Source organism: Candoia aspera, chromosome 1 (genome assembly GCF_035149785.1).
Source record: "Candoia aspera isolate rCanAsp1 chromosome 1, rCanAsp1.hap2, whole genome shotgun sequence".
NCBI classification, from domain to species: domain Eukaryota; kingdom Metazoa; phylum Chordata; class Lepidosauria; order Squamata; family Boidae; genus Candoia; species Candoia aspera.
Window position 1 is genome coordinate 67,825,901 of NC_086153.1, and position 25,225 is coordinate 67,851,125.

The 25,225-nt window shown below is 41.7% G+C and overlaps 2 protein-coding genes across 6 annotated transcripts in view; one reads left to right on the forward strand and one right to left on the reverse strand.

Annotated features, from left to right (window-relative positions):
- Window positions 1–13,973, reverse strand: part of CNST (consortin, connexin sorting protein) — a 56,506-nt gene extending 42,533 nt beyond the window's left edge. For 3 of the 5 annotated variants that reach the window (XM_063306098.1, XM_063306084.1, XM_063306099.1), the window contains exons 1-2: window positions 13,769–13,973; window positions 10,309–10,408 (exon numbers count right to left, since the gene is read on the reverse strand). The gene's annotated coding sequence lies outside the window, so the exon portion shown is untranslated. Of the gene's footprint in view, window positions 1–10,308; window positions 10,409–12,389; window positions 12,444–13,768 lie in introns of those variants that run through there. The other 2 variants (XM_063306092.1, XM_063306097.1) reach the window with 2 other exon arrangements.
- A 61-nt stretch (window positions 13,974–14,034) lies between these two features.
- On the forward strand, window positions 14,035–24,388 carry TFB2M (transcription factor B2, mitochondrial). Its single transcript, XM_063306100.1, has 8 exons — window positions 14,035–14,467; window positions 15,652–15,740; window positions 15,982–16,135; window positions 16,956–17,104; window positions 19,647–19,736; window positions 20,594–20,653; window positions 21,153–21,295; window positions 23,544–24,388. Exons 1-8 carry the CDS (start codon window positions 14,149–14,151, stop codon window positions 23,728–23,730), a joined length of 1,191 nt encoding a protein of 396 aa, XP_063162170.1. The 5' UTR covers window positions 14,035–14,148; the 3' UTR covers window positions 23,731–24,388.
- The last annotated feature ends 837 nt before the right edge of the window (window positions 24,389–25,225 follow it).

Below are 25,225 nucleotides of genomic sequence, written 5' to 3' on the forward strand. Positions count from 1 at the left end.
CACTAAGATCGAAATACACAGAATGTTGAACCTCATAAACCTCTGCCTCACTACCACCCTTCATTTTGATGGACAAATATACCAACCAGTCAGAGGAACACCCATGAGATCACCACTCTCAGGACTCATAGCAGAGACTGTAATGCAGTGTCTTGAACAGCCTTTCTCAACCTTCTGACCCTGGAGGAACCCTTGAAATATTTTTCAGGCCTTGGGGAACCCCTGCACATTCAGGCCAGAAGTTACAAAATTATATATTTGTTTCATGTGTAGGCCTGTATATATGCATTAACAGCATTCTTAAATTAAAAATAAAGAATAAAACTTACCTCTTTAATGTGAAGTTGCCCGAATTCGAAATATTTTTTAAAATAAATCGTGATCTCTCAGGGAACCCCTAGTGACCTCTCACGGATCCCTAGGGTTCCATGGAACCCTGGTTGAGAAACCCTGGTCTAGAAACTATAGCACTTCCACACATACAACCAAAAGTATAGATCTGGTATGTAGACAACACCTTCATCACAGTAAAAAAGGAACAACTAGAGAAGACACATGAAACAATCAATAACGTCTTCAAAGGAATAAAATTCACAACACACTACCCTTTCTGGATATCCTCATCAATGGAGGAAATGATGGCAAATTAGAAATGCAGGTCTATCGAAAAACAACCCACACTAATCAAGTGCTCCATTACCAAAGTAACAACCCAACCTCCCACAAGAGGAGCTGTGTAAGATTATTCAGATGAGTACAAATGCACTGCAGCAATCCAGAACACCAGAAAAAGGAAACAGACTGCCTATACAGCATCTTCCAACAAAATGGGTACCCATGCAACTTTGTCAAAAAGTGCCTGACCACTCAACTCATTACAGCACAACCAACAAAAGCTGTGAAAAGGGTAACACTTGAAGCAAATATTTGTAGCTCAGGGTTGAATTGTGGAGTCCTTGGTGCTCTCTGGGCCTTGTTGTTTTCTTGCAGATGTTTCATTGCGAGTAGGCAACATCTTCAGTGCAAAGAGGGAGTGGACCTTGCTCTCAGTTTATATACTGTGGCTTGCCCTGCTTGTGTTGGTAGGGGTGTTGTTCTCTCCTTGGGAGTTCTTTAATTGGGCTGTTGTTTGCTGCTTGGTTGATTGCCTGAGTTAATAGTTCCTTGATTAGGGTGTATTGTGCTGTTTGATGGTTCACCTGGTACTGATGATGAACAATCAAACAGATGAACAATGAAACAGCACAATACACAACACCAGATGAACAACCAAACAGCACAATAGTATATAAACAGGGAGCAAACCCTACACCCACTAGCACTGATGATGTTACCTAGTCACGTAATGAAACATCTGCTAGCAAACAACCAAGCTCAGACAGCACCAAGGACTCCACATTATTTCTTCTTTTGAACAGGATTTAGCATTAGTTTATTTTTATTAATCCACATTAAAATGTCCTTTAATTTCTACATTAGAAATGTTGGCTTTTAAGTGAAACCAGCTAATTACCCATATTTAACTGGATATATCTCACTCTTTTTCTGCTCTCATGTACCTACAATGGAAGAAGGAAGACAATTTTTACACTAATTTCCTCTTCTATACTTTGTACCCACCCCTTCAATATCAAATCTATGATGGGTAGTTCAGAGGAAGGCAGAGTACTATAGAACGACAAAAGAATTTATGAAAAATATCTCCATTCTTTTTCTGCTAGTGGGATCTTCTAATGGATAAAAGGCTCTCTGTATTTTTATTTTTTACTCTAATTTGAAAGTTAATGTTATGTATTCACTTATTTACTTGATTTTTACCCTGCCTTTCTGTTCTGGCAAGCATTGAAATTGGCTAACAAAATTGAAACACAAAAGAATATTCATTCCTTTGTGCTTGATAGAGGACCTGAGGTTGAAGAAGAGAGAGAAGGGATTTTTTTTTTTTTAAATATTCCCTTCTCACCCCTATGGTGTCTTCCTCAACCTCGGACCCTCTACCAGAGGCCTGGGAGTTTGAGGGTTCTGCACATTATCTTAGCTGTTCCTAGCACTGCACTCTTCCGGACAGAGAGCTCTGATGTTGTTCCTGGGATCTTTTGGAGCCACACTCCCAGCTTAGGAATCACAGCCCTGAGGCTCCTACCACTACTGGGAGCACTTTGGCCTTCACTTTCCACATCTTCTCTAGTTCCTCTTTCAGGCCCTGGTACTTCTCCAGCTTCTCATAGTCCTTCTTCCTGATGTTGCTGTCACTTGGCATCGCTACATCTATTAGCACTGCTATCTTCTGATCCTTGTCTACTACCACAATGTCTAGATGATTGGCCAGTACCTGCCTGTCCATCTGTATCTGGAAGTCCCACAGGATCTTAGCCCTGTCATTCTCCACAACCTTCTGTGGAATCTCCCATCTGGACTTGGGAGGGTCTAGGCCATATACTGTGCAGATGTTTCTGTACACAATGCCAGCTACTTGGTTGTGCTGTTCAGTGTATGCTGTTCTTGCCTGCATCTTCCACCCTGCCACTATGTGTCATGGCTGCACTGGAAAACGGGGTGGATTTTCCTTAGGTTTTTTGGTAATTGCAATTGTACTGTTACATTCTTGATCAGTTCTGTGATTGGGAAAGGTCCTATGTATTTCGGTCCTAGTTTTTTGGAGGGTTGTGTGGATTTTAGGAATTTAGTTGACAAGTACACCTCCTCCCCCACTTTTAGTTGCCACTCCGGAGCTCTTTTGCAGTATTCCTTGTATGAGTCTTTCATGTGCTTTAATGCACTATGTATTGCTGGCCATCCCTCTGCTATATGTTTCACCCATCCATCTAGCGTATTTCAGACCCACTGCAGGCAGCTCCAGGAATGCTGCAAATTCCTGTCCGTCTACTACTTTGAATGGGGTGAATCCTGTGCTCTGATGTACCGAATTGTTGTAGCCTACTTCTGCGAAGGGAAGGAGGTCCACCCAGTCATCTTGCTGGTAATTGATCTAGCATCTAAGGTACTGTTCTAAGGTCTGGTTAGATCATTCAGTCACCCCGTTTGTGGCAGGATGATGACTGGAACTTAACCCGTTTCACACGCATCATTTCTAGGAACACTCTCCAGAATTTGGCGGTGAACTGGACCCCCCAATCTGTGATTATTCTCTCGGGGGTTCCGTGTAGCCTGCAGATGTGCTGTATGAACATTCTGGCTAACTGCCTGGCTGTCAGAATGCTGGCACAGGGGACAAAGTGAACCTGCTTTGAAAATAGGTCAGTTACCACCCAAATCACTGTCTTTTTTTGGCTCTTGGGCAGGTCTACTATAAAATCCATGGATATCTGCTTCCAGAGCTGCGTGGGGTTAGCTACGTTCTGTAGCAGCCCCCTAGGCTTACCCCCCACTCGCCTGGCCATCGCACAGGTCGGGCAGCTGCCCACATATTCCTCCACATCCTTGCAAAGTGTTGGCCACCAGAACTGTCTCCTTACTAGGTGCATGGTTTTTAGAAACCCGAAGTGGCCGGCCGACTTCATGTTGTGGCACCTCTCTAGGACCTTCTTCCTCATGGGGTTTGGGATGTAAAGTCTCTCCCTTCTCCATCATAACCCGTTCCTCTCTTAGTTGGGTTTCGTTGCTCTGCAGCCACGCGTCTGTTTTTAGCACTTTGCATAGTTCCTCCTGCACTCCCTCCTCTACCTTTGGGATTGGCTCGGCTTTCTGGCTTCTGGTTAGTGCTGCCCTCCCCATCCCCCCGGTCAGGTTGGAATGATTGAGCTCACCACCTTCTCCCTTTGGCTGTGTTGGGGTAATCGGGATAAAGTGTCAGCCAGAAAGTTTTTTCCCCCGGGCAGGTATTTTAGAGTGAAATTGAACCCGCTGAAGAACTGAGCCCACCTAATCTGTTTGGGATTCAGCTTCCTTGGGAGGCACAACAGCTCCAAGCTCTTATGGTCAGTCCATACCTCGAACGGGTGGGTCACCCCTTCCAACAAGTGTCTCCAGTGCATTAATGCCTATCGTACTGCAAATGCCTCCTTCTCCCACATGTGCCAGTGGCATTCCGTGTCGGTAAACTTACGGGAAAGATACATGCATGGACTCAGCTCCCCTTCTCCGCTCCTCTGTAGGAGGACCCCTCCTATTGCAATGTCTGACGCGTTGACTTGCACGACTAGGGGACTGGCCATATCAGGATGCCTTAGCACTGGCTCTGAGATGAATAGTGACTTTAATTGCTCAAACGCTTCTTGGCACTCTGCATACCATTGTAGGGGCGCCCCGGGTCTCCTTGCCATGTTTACCTCCCCCTTCCCTTTAGTTTTCAATAAGTTGGTGAGAGGCAGGGCTACCTGGGCAAAATTTGGAATAAACTGGCAATAGAAATTGGCAAACCCTAGAAAGCCCTGGAGCTGCCTCCTGGTTCGGGGTGCTGCCCAATTCACCACGTCCGGTACTTTCCCCAGGTCCATCTCAATTCCCCTGCTTGAGACCTGGTACCCCAGGTAGTCCAGTTGCTCCTTGTGAAATTCACATTTTGGCAGTTTAGCATACAACTGGTTCTGCAGCAGCCTTGTTAGCACTTCCCTCACTAAGCGCACATGCTCCTCCATTGTTTCTGAGTAGATCAGGATATTGTCTAAATGTACGAGGACCCCCCCAGTATAATAGGTCATGCAATACCTCATTAATTAAATGCATAAAAACTCCTGGTCCCCCCCTAATTCCGAAGGGCATTACCAAATATTGAAATGCCCCCCAGTGGCAATTGAAGGCTGTTTTCCACTTGTCCCCCTCCCGGATTCGCACTCTGAAGTATGCTTCCCTCAAGTCCAGTTTAGTGAAAATCTTCCCCTTTGAGAGGTGCTCCAGCAAGTCTTTCGTCAGTGGCAGGGGGTACTTATTAGACGTGCAGATGGCATTCAACCCCCAGTAGTCAGTGCATAATCTCACTGAGCTGTCCTTTTTGGTTCTGAACAGAACGGGGGCAGCCATTGGGGAAGTGGCTGGCTGGCTGAACACCCATTCCAAGTTTTTGTCAATGAATTCTCACAGAGCCTCTGTCTCTTTGGGGGTCATGGGGTACAGTTGTGGTTTTGGTAGCACGGATCCTGGTTCTCTCTGGCATAATCTGATTTCCTGTGGGGTGGAAGCTGATTTCACTCCTCTTCCCCGAATACTTCCTTAAGGTCCTGATACTGTTCGAGGATGAGTTCATCCTCTCTCCCCACTGTCTCCCCCTCTCACTGGAGGCGCTGCCTGCTGGCTCGTGCTCTGCTGGGCACTCCTGGGGGTTCGGTTCTTCAACTTGCCTTTCTCCAAAAGCCAGGTTCCCCACAGCCCAATCTACCTGTGGGTTCCATGCTCATAGCCACGCAAGCCCCAGCACTATCGACTGGTCAGAGATGGGGGCTACTATGAACCACAAGGCTTCCTTGTGGTCCCCCATCTGCATCCGAACCAGTTCAGTGCAGTATTTTGCTGGGTCACCCTTCATCTCTGTCCCATCGAGCTGCACAAAATTGATGGGCTTCTTCAGTTTCACTTTTAATTTTAACTCAGTCACCAGCTTGGGGTGTATGAGACTCCGGGTACACCCCGAGGCCAGAAGCCCAGGAACGGTCCACTTGCTATTACCACTGCCCCCCCCCCCAGCATCTTCAGTTGCATTTCTACTAGCATCGCTGGGCAGTCTCCTCTTACCATCCAATCCATGTGCCCCTCTTGCTTAGCCCATCCTCTGGCGCAGTTCAGAACAGGCTTCTGTCGTTTCCCGACTGCAAGAACTCTTCCTCTGTCCACTCTCCCTCCTCTGAGGTGGTATTGTGAGGTTGCCCACTTGTGGTGGTTGGGGTCCCCTTAGGCTTGACCAGAGGTTTTGGGGCTGCTCCTTCCTGCCGGGGTCCCCCTGGGGGTTGCAAGTTGGGGGTAGCCAGCAACGTGGTACTCCTCTTTGCCACGCCTGAAACATAGTTTCTTTCACACTTGGCGCTCCTTCTCCTCCCCCCACATTTGGCGGGACCCCTTCCTTCCGGGCACAGCTACTGGGGTGGAGGGCCACCTCCCCTTTGCTTCTCCTTGCAGTTGCTTCCTGATTCGGGCTCGCATGTCCTCTACCTTCCCAGCCAGGCAAATCAATTCCTTCAGGGTTCTGGGATTCCCTCTTGCCAGGGACCAGTCTAAAATTTCTGCTTGCAGCCCTCCCTGGAAGCACTCAATTTTTAATGACTCCGGCCAGTCTGTCATCTTGCCAACCAGCATCCTGAACTCTAGGGAGTATTCTGAGACTGACCTGGTCCCTTGCTTAATGTTCTGGAGACTGGTTCTGGCTCTCAGCTTGGACAATCTCTCCCTCAGGGTGCTCATGAATTCGTCAAAATTTTCTAGCTCTGGAGGGTTTATATCGTGTAACTCAACCAGCCAATCTGCCGCCTCCCTTGCGAGGTAGGCCAGTATGTATCTCACTCTGGATTCGTCCGAGGGGAAGAATCCCCCACGTTCTCTCATGAAACCCCTTATGTGGGTTAGGAACCACACCAGCTCCTTGGGGTCCCCAGAAAATTTTATCTTCAGAACTCTTACCCCCACTGGTTCATCTGTCCTCAGCACCTGGGTTGTTGCTCCACTCGGGATCTGATAGCGAGGGGGGCTTGTAGTCTCCCTTCTGCCTGCTCCGCACCTCCCATCTGCCTTGGCGCTGTCGGCTCTCTCCCCCATCATTCAACCCTCTGCTGTGGTGCCACCTGTTGCCCTCATCTCACTCAGGATCTGTTCAATGGCTTCTTGCAGCCAGTCCATGAACTATTCCATTTGGTTGCACCAGCGGTCCGCTTCCTACTCCGGTGGCCACCGGCAGTCAGTGCTGCTTCCATTTGCGATTCTCCTCATTGCTTCCCCTTCTGTGTTCCCTCCAATGTTCAGGGACCAGGCAGGGATGCAGTCGATCGCTGTTCACAACCACAGCATGGTCCCAAAAGTTGCGGGGGTCTCCAGCTGGATCTTCCGTTCCTCCAGATGCCTCCTCGCCATCTCTCTGGCTGGGCTTGATGGGAGCCAGAGTCCCCACCGGCTCCTTCTCCCCCCAATTCTGGAGGGGCTCCAGTAGGTCTTGGGTACATCACCTGCTGGTCTTCCTCAGTAGGCTGCAAAGCCCCAGGCAAGACTGCCATTGAGGATTTGGGTCTTTCTGTTGTGGCTCTGGTCCTAAACCCAATGAATTAGCACTCTTGACACAGACAGTTTAGGCATATGAGTCTTTATTGGACAAGTGAGTCAAAGTGCAGTAAAGATCCAAATAACTTGGTGATTCACAAGTGACAGTATAAGTATGTTCATCCCCCCTCCCTTCAAAGCCTCTGGCATTTCCCATCAAAGACCCTGGTGCCCCACTTTCTTCCCCGTCTCGCACCTCTCGGTGTGAATTCCCTGTCAGTGTGATCATGCACTTTCTTCCATCCAAGGTGTTGATTTATCATGTCTGAAGGTTGGTGATTTCACAAAAGCAGGTTTGCCGCATTTCGTGTGTTTGCTCTTTCCTGTTGCTGATTTCTATCAATGGGATGATGTGTGCTTTCCTTCTGGTGCCATGCCAGGGTGGCCTAGTCTCGGCCACTTTATGGCAGGATGGCTCCATGCGGTCTGGCTGTTTTGCGTGCCAGCCCCTTCCTGCTGGTGACTTGCTTTTTTATGGCAGGATGGTTCTCTGGGGAGGGGGGCCTCCTGACACTATGTGTTGGACTGTCTCTGAGGCCTCTCTGCACAGTCTGCACCTTGGGTCCTGTCTAGTGTGGTAGACACCTGCTTCTATGGATCTGGTGCTTAGTGCCTGTTCTTGTGCTGCTATGATCGGTGCCTCAGTGCTGCTTTTAGTCCAGCCCTTCCCAGCCACTGGTAGGATTTCCCAAGGTCAGCCACCTCAGCTATCTGTCGATGGTACATCCCATGCAGGGTCTTGTCTTGCCATGGCACTTCCTCTGCTTGATCTTCCTCCCATGTCTGCTGCTGCTTCAGGCATTCTCTCAGCAGCTCATCTTTGGGTGCCATCTTACTGATGTACTCCTGAATGCTCTGGGTTTCGTCCAGGACAGTGGCTTTGACACTTACCAGACCCTGTCCACCCTCTTTCTGACTGGTGTACAGTCTCTGGATTTTGGACTTGGGTGGGTACATTATGAGGAACTTCCAGGTCTTCACATCGGCAACCTCCATGTCCTCCTTTGGCCAGCTCACTATACCAGCAGGATACCTGATGACTGGCAGGGCGTATGTGTTAATGGCATGGATTTTGTTCTTCCCATTGAGCTGGCTCTTCAGGACCTGTCTTGGTGTACTTGGATGTTGCTGTCTTCCTTGCCTCCTCATCATGGTTCCCATGTGTCTGTGGGATACCAAGGTACTTGTAGCTGGTCTGTATGTCTGCTATGTGGCCTGCTGGTAGTTCCACCCCATCAGTCTTAACTATCTTCCCTCTCTTTACTACCATCCGGCCACACTTCTCCAGTCCAAATGACATCCCAATGTCCTCAGTGTAGATCCATGTCAGGTGGATCAGAGAGTCGATGTCTTGTTCACTCTTAGCATACAGCTTGATATCATCCATGTAGAGGAGGTGGCTGATGGTAGTTCCACTCTTGAATTTGTATCCATATCCAGTTCTTGTGATAATCTGGCTGAGGGGGTTCAAGCCCATGTAGAACAGCAGTGGGGACAGTGCATCACCTTGGTATATGCCGCACTTGATGGCTACTTGTGCAAGCCGCCTTGAGTTGACTTCCAGTGTTGTCTTCCACAGTCCCATTGAGTTCTTGAGGAAGGTCCTTAGTGTCCTGTCGACTTTGTACAGAGCCAGGCATTCCCAGATCCATGTGTGTGGCATTGAGTTGTAAGTAATATATATTAACATTAGCAATAAAATATTAAAACTAGCAATAAAATAAGTACTAAAATCACCTAAGAAGTAAAAATCCAGTGAAAAAGAAGCATCCCTACAGATTTCCTAAACAGTGAGAAAGTGACAGCCAAATGCAGCTCCCAAGGTGGTGTGTTCCATAAGTCTGAGAGCAACACAGGAGAAAGTCCTTCCACACATGCCAGTGAGACCACCTCCTGGCAACATCTTCAAAGGGGCTACCTCACAGTGTGGTGGTTGTGGGAAAAAATGAAGAAGATGGGTTATGTACACCACCTTGAACTCTTGTATGAAATGTGAGCAGAAGGGGAAACATGGCAGAACTCTATTTGAAAAAAAATGTAGCACAGAGGAAGGTTAAAACCTGTTTTCTATCAACTCTGAGTGACAGACATAGAGTAACAGATTTAAATTACAAGGAGACTCTGATTGAATGTGAGAAAAAGATTCTTAAGAGTGTTAGGAAAAAGCATTCTAAGGGTAGTTTGTCAGTGGCTTAAATGACCTAGAAAGGATGTCAGGTCACTTTTGTTGGATGTGATGAAGTAGGGGCTGGAGAATAAGTTGCTGAGATTGTTTTAATTTAGACTCGCTACTAAGTGGAAAATTGACTTTGACAGCCTTAATGGCCCCATCCAACTCTGATTCTACATACATGGTTTTATAGTTCTGATTTTCCAACAGGTGGGCCCGGGGCCTGATTTAAGATATCTTCTGCAGCAGCACTACAGACATATAGCCAGCTGTGGATGTTGGTATGCATGCTCATAACCAGTGGAAGCCCAGCAACTAACCTTCCAGCCTAATTCCAGCAGGTCTTGGCGTCAGGTGCTTCTCAACCTTTACAGTTCCTACATTTTATCTCAATTAATATTTTGTATTTTGCAAACAGAATACTACATTGGCTGAGTAATAACTTACAGAAGATAATGCTTTGTTTCAAAATGAAATACTGTTCTGAATTATCCTCCAATTTCATCTGTTGTCAAAAGTATTTATAAATCATTACCCATTTATCAATATTTTTAATTAGCAAGAAAATATTTTTCTTATCATTATTAATAATTCCAAGAGAGCCAGTCTGGTGTAGTGGTTAAGGTATCAGGCTAGAAACTGGGAGACCATGAGTTCTAGTTTTGCTTTAGGCACAAAGCCAGCTGGGTGACCTTGGGCCAGTCACTTTCTCTCAGCCGTAGGAAGGAGGCAATGGCAAACCACTTCTGAAAAAACCTTGCCAAGAAAACTGCAGGGACTTGTCCAGGCAGTCTCTGAGAATTGGACATGATTGAACGGATTAAAAAAAATTAATAATTCCAATTTCCTTCTGTAAATGTTCCTTTATATTTAAAACATAATTGGAATTTCCTCAATTGCTTTACATTCTATTTATTTCTATTTTAAAGAGCAGCACTTACCATATTTGTTAAAGTAAAATGCTTCTTAAACATATTGCAGGGTCAAGGAGATTACCATTTTAGGCACAAAGAAGACAGAGTTATTTAGCATCAATTCAATCTGCCAGAAAAGTAAGAAATGTAAATTTAAATACATAAATAATAATAATAATAAATAAATAAATAAATGCCTTAGTTAGAAATCTACTACCTGAAAATCAGAATTAGTGGAACATAGTGCTAATTACTTTTGATTTATTAAAAGGATATAAGCTTTAGTCTTAATAAATTATAGTAACTGTTTTGACTTTCTTTAGAAAGCAAAATGCTGATTTCTGAATAAACAACCTATCTTAAAAAATAACAAAGAATGCAAAGCAGTAAGGATCATTCATGCCACACCCATTAAAACTGGAAGTATATTAACAGGAACAGACAACGTGGGGTTCTATTTAAAAAAAAACCCTGATCACAGTCTCAATGTGAGGAAGACAAGTCTTTGTAGAAGTGCCAAGATATGAAATTATTTCATTTAAGAAAGCTATCTTGTTACATAAGAGAGAGAGAGAGAGAGAGATTTCTGTTTTGATGATAGGGCAGAGTTAACCTAAATCCCATTTTTTCAGAATATAAAATTTAAAACTGTTGATTAGTGCAGTTACGTAAGTACAATAACACATTTTCCAAGCATGACCTGTATGCAAATCTATTTATGTTTGAGAAACTGAAATAGATTGTACAATCTGAGATCCAAGAGCTTCCCAGTTAGATTTTTTTACCTGAAAGTGTGGAAGATTACTATGCCATATCACACATTACTTTGGAAAAATTTGTTTCAACAGTAGTTTGACATGTGGCACTAGGCAGGAAGATGCTGTTCAAATAGTAGAATGGAACTTGGCTTGGAAAAATAGCTGCTGGTATTCTCTGGATCCCAACCTATATCCATTCTGCACTCCAACCAATATATAGGAATGTTACTGCTTCTGCAGATACAGGAATATAATCAAATTCTTGGAGATAAAATGGAGCTGGTGGGGGAGGAGAAACAATGCAGCCACTTTTTAGTTGGTTTCTAGTATAAATTATATATCAGATATTTAATATTTATATTTTCCTAAAGGTCTTGCCTAACTTCCCACATAAATGCTAGTATGGCTGTTATATTTATAAAGCCTGGCCTAATTATTTACTACAGTTTTAATTATTGCCCCAGGATATTGTTAATGAGATCTCACTTAAAATACCGTAATATGCAATATACTCCATGCAATAAATGGAATATAAAACTACAGCTTTACTGTAAAGATAAAATTTTTTAAAAAAGGAACAAGAACTCAACTACAGTAAATCCTCCTGTTCACAGGTAGCAATCCATCTCTGGATTCCCCTTAAACAAATACCTTAACTATGAACAAGATGGATCAGATCGCTCCACTTGTCAGATGCACCTTAAATGCACACACAGCATACAAGACCACGGCATAAAGCACAGCTATAAACTACGTCAAGATTATTGCCAACTCTGAAACTAAATGTTAAAGCCTTACCTTCAAATAAAAAAGAAGTTCTATGTCAAATATTTGGCCCATTTATACTAGTGATAAGGAACAACAATCTGCAAACTTTTACATGGAACCACGAAGAGAAAGACAATGTTCAGAAATGCACTCTGAGTGTTCTAACCATTTAGTAATGCCACCTTACAGACCTTTCTGGTTTTAATTAACTGCCTTAAAATTGACCTAGCAAAGAAGAAAAAGCCATCAAAAGCAAACTTCAATGTAAGTAATGCAGGATTGTGATTAATTTTCAGGGTAATTGAAACAGCCTTTTAATAAGGTACAAAGTTTACAGTGCAGTGGAGGCTAGAAGTAGAGAAACTAAGAACTCCACCTGCGTTCCAGTAGACCACGGCATTTGTACAAGGGAAAGGGATTTCCTTCTCTATCAACCTTTTTTGTTTTTGTGCTAGATCCAAAGGCAGGACCAGTCAGAAGAGGGCAGGGGGCCATCTGTGACTCCACAAACATGAACAGTTGTGTGTGTGTGTGGGTGTTTGTATGTATTTTTAATGTCAAAAGTACTCAAATTATGCTCACCTTTTCTTGGTACTTTATTTTATTTTAATTTTATTTCAATAAGAGTCTGGAGGTAGCCTGGGCTTCTCAGAACCTTTGAGAAAGCCTGCACAAAAGAAGGACTACATGTATGAACTTTTTTTGCATAACATGCTAACCTATGATTAAGTGTAGCATGGCTTACTAAATTAATCAATTGGCTGGATCAACACATCATAATGCATAATGCATCATAAACTGAAAATACTGCCTTGGTTCCCATGACACTCTGAACTACAAAGTAGCCAACCACCTTTTAACTGTAACAAAATACAGTGAACCCTATTAATACCTCATCACCAAAGGCCATGAAATGAATATATAATTCAAGACTGAATTAAAGTGCTCTGTCACTGTCCTCCATGCTGTTCATTTTTTCAAATAATGATTTACACAGAAGTACCCCATGTGATAAAAGTGCGCAAACTGCATTTGAACAATATGTCTATACACTGAATGTTGTTTGTGTGTGTATACACACACATACACATACATAAATACATATACAGAAGTTGGTATCATTTTCCTGTATCTTATATTCGGTAAAATAGGCATCTGTATTTTCTGTGTACATGCATGCTTTTTAAAAATTGCTAGATAGGCCACAGATCCATAATCAAGATAAGCAGGCATCAGTACATGATCCAATTTTGTACACTAATAGATTTTCATAGACTCAGAACTGTAGAGTTGGAAAGGACTATTAACTTTATCGAATCCAGCCCTCCCCACAGGAGACATACTGTACTAGTAAATGATCTTGGGATGATAACCCCCACAACAGCCGTCCTTATGTCCTCTGGAGAAAGGATGAGTCACAAGCATAATAAAGAAGCCAGTCGCCTTAGCCGGGCTTCAGAATCGATTGCCCTTACTCTGACTACTTGAGGAAAAAACAGCCTTTCTCCCGCCAACCCAAACAGGGAAATCTGTGTTGATAAATGAGGAGGACGCAAATGCGAAGCAGATACAGGGATTGATCTGACCCTCGGTGGCTATCAGACAGGTAAGGCAGCAAGCCGAGGGGCAGAGGGTTAAGACGACAGGAGTCTGCCACGTTCAACCCTAATGTTTTCTTCTTATGCAAACATACGGCGGCTCTTCCTCGTCCTGCCAGGCTGATAACCAGCTTCCTTTCCGCCCAAGCGAGCGAAGGAGGCTCCCGTGACATCCCCGACTATGCAAACGACCCGATCCGGTTTCTCGGTCCCCTTTACCCCGGGACCAGCTGTACTTCGCCAAGACTTCAGAGGCAACACGCAGCTTCACACGACCTCACTCCTGCCCACCCAACCAGCCCTCCCGCCCGTCCAGGGCTGCGGTAAACTCGGGAGAGTAGCTCGTCGCCTTCCTTCTCTCACCTCAGTGTGCGGCCACCTCGCGAGAGTTCCGGGGAGCCCCTCGCCCCGGCACAGCCAAATTCGAATCGGGAAGCCAGAGAGAAAGAACGGGGCGCGAACCTACCTGGCACTCGCCGGCGGATTCCGAAGCGCAGTGGCAGGCGCCAAAGGTGTGCACCACCGAGTACCAGACGCCTAGAGAGGACCACGCCATGAAGACAGAAGGCTAGAATGTCAACCCCGGCAACACAGTTTAGTTAGCGCTGAGAGGAAACGGAATCGCTGCTGGCGTTCCGTCGCTAAAATTGTCCGGGTGCGAACGGTGCTCGTTGGCGAGCTCCGCAAGGTCACCACGTGAGGGCTGGTGCCCGTTGTGTAAGAATCAGCGCTGAAGAGTGGCGATGACGGTCGTTGCGTCGGTTTTCCCTGTCTTAATGGGACGGCAGTTGACCCTGACCGCCTCAGGTTTACCCTCTGGGCTGCGGCTCTCGGTGCGGGGCCTGAAGGGTCACAGTGTAAGATCCGGACTCCACAGCCCGGGAAAATCCTGCCCTCCTCTGGGAGCTAAAACCGCCCGGATGGTCACGAACCGGGAGCAGGTTTCGACCTCAGTTCGAAAGTTCGTCTGCTCCCCAACGCTAGCGGGCAACGTGGCCTCCCTGCTGACGAGTGGGCGAAATTTTGAGGAGTCCAGAACCTTCCTCCTGGAATTCGAGGCAGGTGAGCATTACTCAAGGGGACCTCTTTTTAGGGTAAAAGTTAAGCATGTGCCCTCGAAGGTGAGGATAATAAAGCTGTGCGGAATTTACTAGATTTTTCTCAATTCCTATTAGAGCAGGTTGCTTGCAGACGTTGCATTACCCAACCAGGTAACATCGTCAGTGCATCAGTGGCACTGATGATGTTACCTAGTTGGGTAATGGAATGCCTGCAAGCAAACAACCAAGCTCAGAGAGCACCAAGGACTCCACAGATTATAATTTTCAAAATGATAAGAATTTTATATTATTAAAAATGCATATTGTGTATTTTTTGAAGAATCACATCTTCTATTATGTGCAACTTTACAGACAATCTTATCACATTTTCACTTGAGCATAACTCTCATTGAGCTGAAGGGACCTCCGCTCAGAAATACACACAGCTAGTCTAACAAATATATTTTTGCCTTAACCTTACTGTACTTTAAGTGATTTGCATCATCATGCATTTATTGAAAAGGTAAAGTTCTTTATTATAAATCATTTGAGATCTGTTCTGGCGGATCTCATGAACTGGCTTGCATAAAAATATTTTTTCTGTAAAAAATTGTAAAATAGAGGAGACAATTATCTATGTTGGAAAAGCTGTTTCTACTGCTCCTTGAGTTATGTTAAAGACCAACCAGCAACCTTTTCACATACCATTGCATGCACTCAAAATTAAAATGAAAAAAGTGGTTGCAATATCAATAGATGGCTAATCTTGCTAGTTTTTATGCAAAAGAACATAGAGCTAGCAAGATTTGGCTATCTCATGATATTTTAGTCATTGTCAAATTATGTCTTTTTTTTAAAAAGTTAACTTTTTAAACTTAACATAGGTACAAAAGGTGTCTCTTTGGTAGGTTGATTTGGGGGTGACCACTAGGAGGAACAGGGTGTCACTTTAAATAGTGGTACCTCTTTCTTGAGCAAGGTGGATTTTCAAAATCAAGGTAGAGAGAAAGATGCCTTTATTGGCAGCTGAACAATTTCTGTTTCTTCTCTCACGATTAGGCAATACCTGATATATCCTTATCGATAAATGTTCATATTTTCAACTTGCTTTCAATGAGAAGTTTTCAGTTGTTATCTCTCTTTTAAACAAAGATAATGCTGGTAAATAAATTCTAGAGTGGAGTATTAAACAATGGCTATTTTTAGGTCCTGGAATCTTGACTCGAAAGCTGCTTAATGCTGGAGCCCACGTTATAGCTCTAGAGAGTAATAAATCCTTTCTTCCTAACTTAGAGGTAGGTATTTTTTAAATCCCATAATAAATCCCTGCATTTTCATCTTAAAGCAAGGGTGGAAAACCCTCCTGATATTTCTGGATTATGACAACCATTGGTCCTGGGCAATGTGGCCAGTGTGAATGATAGTTGAAGAGATACCAACAGTCTGAGTAGAAAGTAATTGGCAAGAATAGAGTAACACAGAGAAAGGCTATTTCAGGTGTTCTGGTAAACCCTCTAATTGTATGCTTGTATTTAGTCTCTAAAGAAAGAATTTGAAAGCCAACTGGAAGTGGTGCACTGTAACTTCATAAAATTGGATGCTAATCCATATGGATTGTTAAAGGAGTCTGAATTATGTTCTGAAACGCTTTTTAAGAACCTGGGAATCTTTGAAGTTCCTTGGACAGCAGGTAAATTATCACACACATATGTAAATTATAGGCTGATAAATTTTAATTGTACATTGAATTTTTCTTGATCTTGTGAACTTGAGGTAGATCACATTCAGGCAGAATCGCATAACTAGATCATTTCAATATAAAAATGATAACATGAAGGGTAAAATGGCATCAGTTAAATTATCTTCACGTTTTTACAATATATATTTTAAAAATTCTGAAGCAAAAAGTCATTATGGCTTTACTTTAAAAACTTCATGCTAAGAAAGAATTCCATAACTTCTTTTGAAGTTACCAGAATTTGAAGGCTGTCTGATGTCATGAGTACTGATGGCGAGCTGGAAGGGGCCTCTATCCAGGGGGGAGAAGGCATGCATAGTACTGAGGAATTAAGCAGCCATTCAAAGAGACACAGATCAGACCCGCCTTGACTTTTGGGGTTTATCTGTCTGGGTTTTTCCCACGCTTCTTCAGTTTGTTAGGATTCTGTTTTATGTAGCAGTAATAAACACTAGAGACCTACTCCTCGTCTCAGCGTGATTTCTGACTGTTAGGACATCTACTGTATAAGTATAAAAATAACAAGTGAGAGTGGTGCTCTTTCTGCTTGCCAACTAAGCCTTTGATAGGGCCTTTTTATAATCTTTTGAGTTTGAGTAAGAGGTGGGCTTTCATGAAAAAGCATAACAGGCAAGATGAAAGGCCTGATGCTAATAGTTACATTGCTTAAATGAATTCATTTGCTTAAAATCATTTCTAATTTAGTGCTAGATTGCTGATTTAGGGCTATTTGCTCTTAATTTTCAAACATCTTGATTCATTTTAAAAACAGATATTCCTCTAAAAGTGGTTGGAATTGTCCCAAGAAAACAGGAACGGCTCTATCTTTGGAGACTTACTTATTTTTTATATGAATGCAGCTCTATATATAATTATGGAAGAATAGAACTGAACTTGTTTGTCAGTGAAAGAATGTACAAGGTTTGTATAAAAAAATTATTACTAAATCAGCTTTGAAATTTTAATAGTTATTTTTTACTTTTAAACAAAATGACATTTTACAAACAATTCTAAAATATATTGATGGATTTATAATGTTTGTTTTGGATTTGTAATTTAGGATTTGTTATAACATGTTGCATTTGCTACATCATAAAAAAAATCATGTTCTACAGGTAATCCTCTCTGACCAACAGTAATTGGAACCAGCAACTCTGTCACTAAGCAATGCAGTTATAAAGTGTGACACCACGTGACTGCACCAACTTACAACAGCAGTTGCAGCTGTTGCTGTCATTAAAGTGAACCCCATGTGGTCATTAGGGACGATGTCACGTGATCGCCATTTGCAGCCTCTTGCTGGCTTCCCCACTGACTTTGCTTTTCTGAAGCCAGCAGTGAAGGACGCAAATAGTGATCATGAGACGCTGTGATGTTGTAATTGCGAGCCAGTTGCCAAGCGCCCGAATCATGATCACGTAACTGTGGAGATACTGCAATGGCCACAACTATGAGGGCTGGTTGTATGTACCCCTTGTTCAGTGCCATCATAACTTCAAATGGTTGCTGAATGGGTGGTTGTTAAATGAGGACTAGCTGTAACTGTTTATGAGTTATCTTGGAGATATTCTTAGATAAAAAATGACATAGAAATAAAGTATAACCATACCTAATCTAATTTACTTTGGCAGTAGAAACTATGATTTACAGTCAAGGAGTGTAAATCAAATACAGATTTTTCATATACAAGAAATATTGAGGGAGATCTAGTGGTGTTCATCTGCCAGTATAATGGATACTGCTGAGTTGCAGAATCCCTATATGTTCTGCAGCTTCTGCTATATGGAATGAGAAAAAGAAAAACCTGTTTGTGAGATACTGAATGAAATCCATTGTATTTTCAATGTATTATTCAAATAGAAAAGAATAGGCAACATTTGCCTTTTTTACAATAAGCTTGTTTTCCCTGGTGTTTGGGTGCTGAAATGGGGAGAAAGATGTAACTAGGAAAATGTATTCTGTAAATATCTGGAGGTATTTTAGAGTCAAGCCCGGATACTGAATCCAGACTATAAGAAACTAAATGACACAATTAAGCCATGGCAAATTTTTGAGAGATTATTAATCAGTTCAAGCTCCTATCAATTCAAGAGTAGTCTGTCCAACTTAGTTCATTTTTGAGTTCATTATTTAAACACTATTACTTGCAGTCCTATTGCAATTGAATCTCGTTTCCTCGTTAAAGTTATTCTAGAACTGTAACTCTTATTTCCAAGAGTTTGATTTGCAGAATGCTGTTTTCAGTGTTGTGTTCCATTTTGATCACTGATCATCTTGTGCAATTATATATACTGTATGACATACTGTTTTGGCCTCAGTTGCTCAAGAAACTGAACACCCAACATTATTTGTGAATTATGAATGACTTGCTTACAAATGCTGACTGTGTATAGATTAGTATAATGAAATAGTCATCCTTTATTGAAACTTATAGCAAAACTATGCACACGCACACATCCGTGCCTTTTATTTATTTATTTATTGTTGGGGCGCAAAAATGATTGCAAGAAAACGCTGAAATAAACTTCCTAGTACAAATAATCTTTCACCTGAAATAGTAAATTTAATTGATTGGTAGATTGATTATGTGCCTCAAGCCAATGTTGACTCTTACCAACCACACAGATTTTCTCTTCCTTGGAATATCTTTAATAAGGCGTTCATTGCTACTCTAATAGTTAATACTCTAATAGTTAATAATAATACTCTAATAGTTGCTAGAGTAGGAGCGTATTTCTCGATTGCTGATTCCTTTAGTGTTGATAATCAATTCTAAAAGGCAGAAGCTATCCATGACTTCAATAATGAAGATACTGAGTCGCCAGTTCTAAGGCTGGTTGCTGTACCTGCTGCCATTAGTTTGTTCTTCTCTATTCAGTATTTAATTTTAGTCCCATTTTTTCAGTGTGGCCCTTGACTTTTATTACTAGAGCTTGCAGATTATTTGCATTTTCAGCTAATTCGCTTATATAATTTCTATATAAAATGTAGTCATCTCAACACAAATTTTTGTATCTTTAAAACTATAATAGATTTCTATAAGGAGGAGGCTAGGAAAATACTACCAACAAAAGTTCAGTTAGTACATAATAGGCACACGTTAGTGACATGGAGAACCAGTTTAGTGTAGTGATTTAAGGCACCAGGCTACTCTCTCTCATCCCTAGGAAGGAAACCGCTTCTAAAAATATTGCCAAGAAACTAACTGCAGGGACTTGTCCAGGCAGTTGCCAAAGCCAGTAATGACTTCAAGGCACACGTGCATATGTAAAAGTGACATATAGTATTTCTAATCTAATCTCCAACAAGCTGTCTACAGATAAAAAAGAAATGGGTGTAAAAAGAAATGTTCAGCTTTTAGTATTTCTTGCCGCACTCAGGCTTTCAAGTGATTATTCAGGGTTTTCATAATAAAATCAGAAATACAATGTGAAATGTAAATTACTGCTTCTGCCTTTGCCAGGTTTTTGTTGCAAAACCTCCAGATAAAAGAACTTATCAATCACTAAGTGTACTTTGGCAAACAGCTTGTGATATTCATCTTCTGCACAAGGTGAGCATTTTGTATATGCAGTGATTAATAATACACACCTGCTTGTCTTACACATTTATTACTAACTTGATACTAAAAATTTGGGACATTGTTACCGAAGAGCGTGGGATGTATGAAGACAATATTTTTATGGTAGTAATGTAGAACTTGACAAGTTATACAGTAATACCTACCTCATCCCATCTCCTTTCTATGCTGATGGGTGGAGATGCTATAGTAAGATATGGCTCAGGAAAGCCTCTTTACCTTGTTGGGGTGCTTTTGAAATGCAGCGAGTTATGCAGTGAGAAAAAGAGCACCTCGTATAAGAGAAATTCACTTGTGGCACTTTAGCTATCATTCCCTGCATTTAGCAAGTTGCTATAAATTCTGAAACAATTTTTGTTGATGAGAACACAAATACTTAACTTCATGGTCTTACTCAAAGCAATGTAGGTGTGTTCTTGTGTGTTCTATCGTGCTGTGTTTTATTTGTGATGGGGGACTTGCTCTGCCCTGGAAAGTTACTGCTGAAGACTAGGGGAACCAAGATAATAAAAACTGGACTTTTCCTTGTATAAACCTATTGTCAAAATCTCTTCCAGGAAGCTAACGTTCAGTATTTATTATTTTATGTATTTATTATTAAATTCGTACACCACCCATCTCACTATAAAAGTGACTCTGGGCAGCTTATTTATTATTTAATTTATACACTGCCCATCTGACTATAAAAATGTATACTGAATACCTATTTGACTTCAGTTCTTCTTCAGTCTTTCTTTCATATCTTGACCCTATGATTTTAAATTTGAGTTGAACTGGTTTCTAATAGTATTTTAAAGCTGCACTAAGTTCCATTGTTTCCTCTCTTCTAGGAGCCCTGCTCTTCATTTTTAACTAATTCAAAGAACAGCTGTTCTATACCAAATAGTGAGGTGAGCTTTTAATATTTATCAGTCCTAAAATAAATGCAGAGCCTCGTGTGGCGCAGAGCTGTAGGTGGCAGTATTGCAGCCGAAACCCTCCCCATGACCCGAGTTCGATCCCAGTGGAAGCTGGATCTGGGTAGCTGGCTCAGGTCAACTCAGCCTCCCATCCTTCCGAGGTTGGTAAAATGAGTACCCGGCTTGCTGGGGAAGGTGACGACCAGGGAAGGCAATGGCAAACCACCCCACTATAGTCTGCCAAGAAAACGTCGCAAAAGCGGTGTCCCCCCAAAGGGTCAAACATGACTCAGTGCTGGCACAGGGGACCTTTCACCTTTCATATCACATATGCAATTAGGCATTCTTTTTACCAAATTTCTAATGAAGTTTTCAGACAAGTTTAATCAGACCTACAAGCTTATTAAAAAATTACTAATCTTGGCTAAAATGCATTTGAGTTAATTGTTAAATTGAGATTTTTTTATTCTTTTAAATCTACCTGCTGCAGAATGAACATTTATACTTAGTACGACTGACACCCCGCAAAGATTTATTTACAGACTTCTTGACAACCACTAATTCAAGAGTATTTGTTATGATGGTAAAGCAGTGTTTTGCTAAATCCACAAGTAAGCTACTCAACAAATTGAAGTAAGTAAAATTAAATTTCCTCAGTTAAAGAACAGCATAGACAAGTTTTTAATACAGTATGTAATGTGTGTAAATGTGTGTAACGGTATATAGATACCATTACAAATGAGTGTGTATGTATTAGATATGTGTAATGGTATATAGACCAAGCTAAATCCAGAAAGGCCAAGGAATTTCTAGAAGCTTGGCATTCAGACAAATCAGCCATCAATAGATACATACAGTAGAGATAAACCACATTTACACATCATTAAAAAGAGACAATAAAAAAGCTAAGAAGGAAGCAAAAAGACCAGAACACATCCTCTTTAGTGGCCAACACCCAGATATAGGTAGTCCTTGCTTAACGGCCACAACTGGGCCTGGAATTTTGGTTGCTAAGTGAAGTGGTCATTAAGCGAATCTGACCCAATTTTACGAACATTTTTGCAGCAGCCATTAAGCAAATCACCACAGGTGTTAAGCGAATCATGCGGTTCCCCACTGATTTTGCTTGCCAGAAGCTGGCCTGGAAAGTAGAAAATGGTGATTATATGACCACAGGATGCTGTAATAGTCATAAATGCGAACCAGTTGCCAAGTGCCCAAATTGTGATCATGTGACTGCAGGGACTCTGCAGTGGTCATAAGTGTGAGGACCGGTCATAAGTAGTTTTTTCCAGCACCGTCATAAGTCCAAACTGTCACTAATGAATAGTTGTTAAGTGAGAATTACCTGTAAGCTGGGATTAACACCAGACAAACAATCAAGCAGAAAACATCCCCTAATCAAGGAACTACCAAGGAGAAAACCACACCCCCACCAACCCTGGAAGGGCAAGCTGCTGTATATAAACAGGGAGCAAACCCCACACTCACTCGCACTGATGATGTTGCCTAGTCAGGTAATGAAACATCTGCAAGCAAACAACCAAGCTCAGAGAGCACCAAGGACTCCATAGAATATATTTTGTTTTGACAGTACAGTACATACCGAAGTTAATTTATCAAAGTAGAAAGCTTGGTACGGATAAGATTGACAACCAGAAGGAAGTAACATAGAAGATATTTTCAGTGCTGGAACTCCAAAACAGCTCTGTCTTTTACAAAGGAAATTCGCTTAGCCTTAAAGGAAGAAAAGACACTGCAAAACAGGTGACAGGATAGTAAATTTCTGGAGGGCAAAGGGGATGCAGTTGCATTCTGCAAAAGATAAATGGAAAAGTCATGGCAAGTGGTAGCTCACTATTGCAAGGAATTGAAAGAATTATGTTGAATAGGCCCATTGGTTCATGGACTGTGCTGTCAAGTATTCCTTCCTGCTAATTCATGTGAGGGGAAACAATACTGAAAAGTATAATACAGTTATGACATGGATTTGGAAGTTCTGAGGGAAAGGGCTTCAGATCTTGGGGAGCACTGGTAATTTTCTCATCCATTCTTTGAAAAAGATTGAAGGAGGAAAGAAATATCCTGCAAGTGAACAACTGACTTTGCAAATGGTGTTTATGAGGTATTTGGTTTCTAAGATAATGGTGTGAGCTATCTCAGTGAGGGACACAAATAGCACTCTGAGCTTGGTTGTTTGCTCGCAGACGTTTTGTTGCCCGATTAGGCAACATCTTCAGTGCTAGAAGGAAGTAGGGTTTGCTCTCTGTTTATATATAGTGGCTTGCCTTGACTGTTTGGGGACTGGGTTGTTCTCTCCTTGGCAGTCCTTGATTAGGCTGTTTACTGCTTGATTGTTTGTCTGAGTTGGTAGTTCCTTGATTAGGATATTGTTTTCTGCTTCATTGTTCATCTGGTGTTAATCCTGGTGTTAATCTTTGCTTATCTGGGTGTTGATTGCTGGCAAGGAGGTGTTCTGGTCTTTTTGTTTCCTTTTTAGCTTTTTTATCTCTTTTGAATGGTATGTAAATGTTGTTTACCTCTATGTGCCTGTTAATGGCTGACTTGTCTGAGTGCCAAGCTTCTAGGAATTCTCTAGCCTTTTTTTGGAGTTAGCATGGTCTAGGATGCTCACAGTTTCCCAGTTGATACTTTGTTTAGTTTAGGGAAGTTGGCTTCCCATTTAATTTTTAAAATGTTTTTTAAAATTAAAATAATCTAAATAAAATCAAGTGGGCCAGTTTGGCAATTACTAAGACAGATGTCTGCAAGCATGCTGGTGCTTTCAGGTATCATTTGGAGGCCAGGTTTTAAGAAAATACTGAAATCTCTTGCTCTTTAACTACCCAATTGTATCTAACTTTTCAATATTTTTTTTCAGTTTATGGACTTTTGAGAATGCAAAGAACCTGCTGAGAGAGTTAGAGATTCCAGAAAATGCTACAGCTGGTGGTTTATATCCAGAAGCATACAAGTCTCTTTTTGAACTTATGGAACAGTCTAATCGAATTGATCAAAGTTTGTTCTATGATGTTGATTTATTGGCAGATGATAGCCTAATTTTTTAAAGTGAAATCTATTTAATTTAAACTGTCTTTTTGTAAACTGAAATATGATACAGAGGACCACTCCTTGAAATCTTACAGAGAAGATAATCGTTGTGTATATGAAGATGACAGTTCTAGAAAATTCAAGCTATTCAAGCAAGGATAAAATGATGGATCCTATGTGATCAAGTCTGAAGTTGCTATATCTTAAAAAATGCAAAGATAAATCCCAAACATTGTAGCAAATGAACTTTATTCTTATGCCTTGTAGGCAGGCTCTGTTTGGAAAACATGCCAAATGTGATGTGCTTTGTCTGTCTCAGAAAAATAACAAACAAATGTAAAACTATATAGAGATACTGCAGTATATGTTCATTAGTTCTGTATAAAACAGATGTGCTCTAAACCAGTGTTTTGCCAGGGTAAGAGTGAATGAAAAACACAAAAGAGAAAGAGAACAAAAAAGGGCGTTTTTGGTTTAATACAACTCATTTGATCTGTATCCAGCCTTTATTGTATCCCGCTTTGTGAGATGACCAACACAGCTTATACTACATAAAATAAGCATTTCTTAATTTAAAATGAGAGGTGTTTCTCACCAGTTTATAAGATTAGGTTTCTTCAGATGTAACATTTAAAGATGGTTATATAATAAAATCCTGGGAGTTTTAAGAAATTGCGCATTGGGCACAGGACAAAGTGAGATGGAAAATGTATGTGGAGATAAAAATTGTAGTTCTAATGCAAGAAACATGATATTCCATTGGACGTTCTTTTATGTATTAAGAAACATATTTAGGTATGTTTTCAAGATAATTGGTCTTTTAAGTTCTGAGTTATAGCAATTTTAAGTAGATTACATACACTTTTTTTAAGGGTTGAGTATTTGGGAACTGCCTATTCTTAACAAATTTCCATTTCTTATGGTACATCTAAATTGCTTGGAATGTATTGCCTGACTGTTCCATTATTACATTAAAAAATCATATTGTATGACATTAGAATGAATTACCTGTAGGACAGTCTAATCTTAGCAATATGCTCTCAATTGTATACTGTACAGTATTATGCTGCTAAGCCACAAAGGAATACAGGTAGTTTTGCGTTTATGATGGCAATTGGGATCAGAATTGCTGTCGCTAGGTGACACAGTTGTAAAGCGCAATGTCATGTGACCATGCTGCTTAGTGATGGCAATTCCGGCAGTCCTGGTTACTGTCATTAAGCAAATCACCACTGGTTGTTAAGTGAGAATGTCACATGGTCACCATTTGTGACTTGCTGGCTTCCCCATTGGCTTTGCTCGTCAGAAACTGGCAAATAAGGTTGCAGATGGCGACCATGTAACCGCGTGATACTGTGATACAATTGTGAGATGGGTGCTGAGCACCCCAATCACATGACCGTGGGAATGCTGCGACAGCCAGAACTCCAAGGTTCTAAGTGCCACTCGTTTCTTACCATCTCAGGTTTGAACAGTCACTGAACAGGTGGTCATTAACTGAGGACTAGGTCG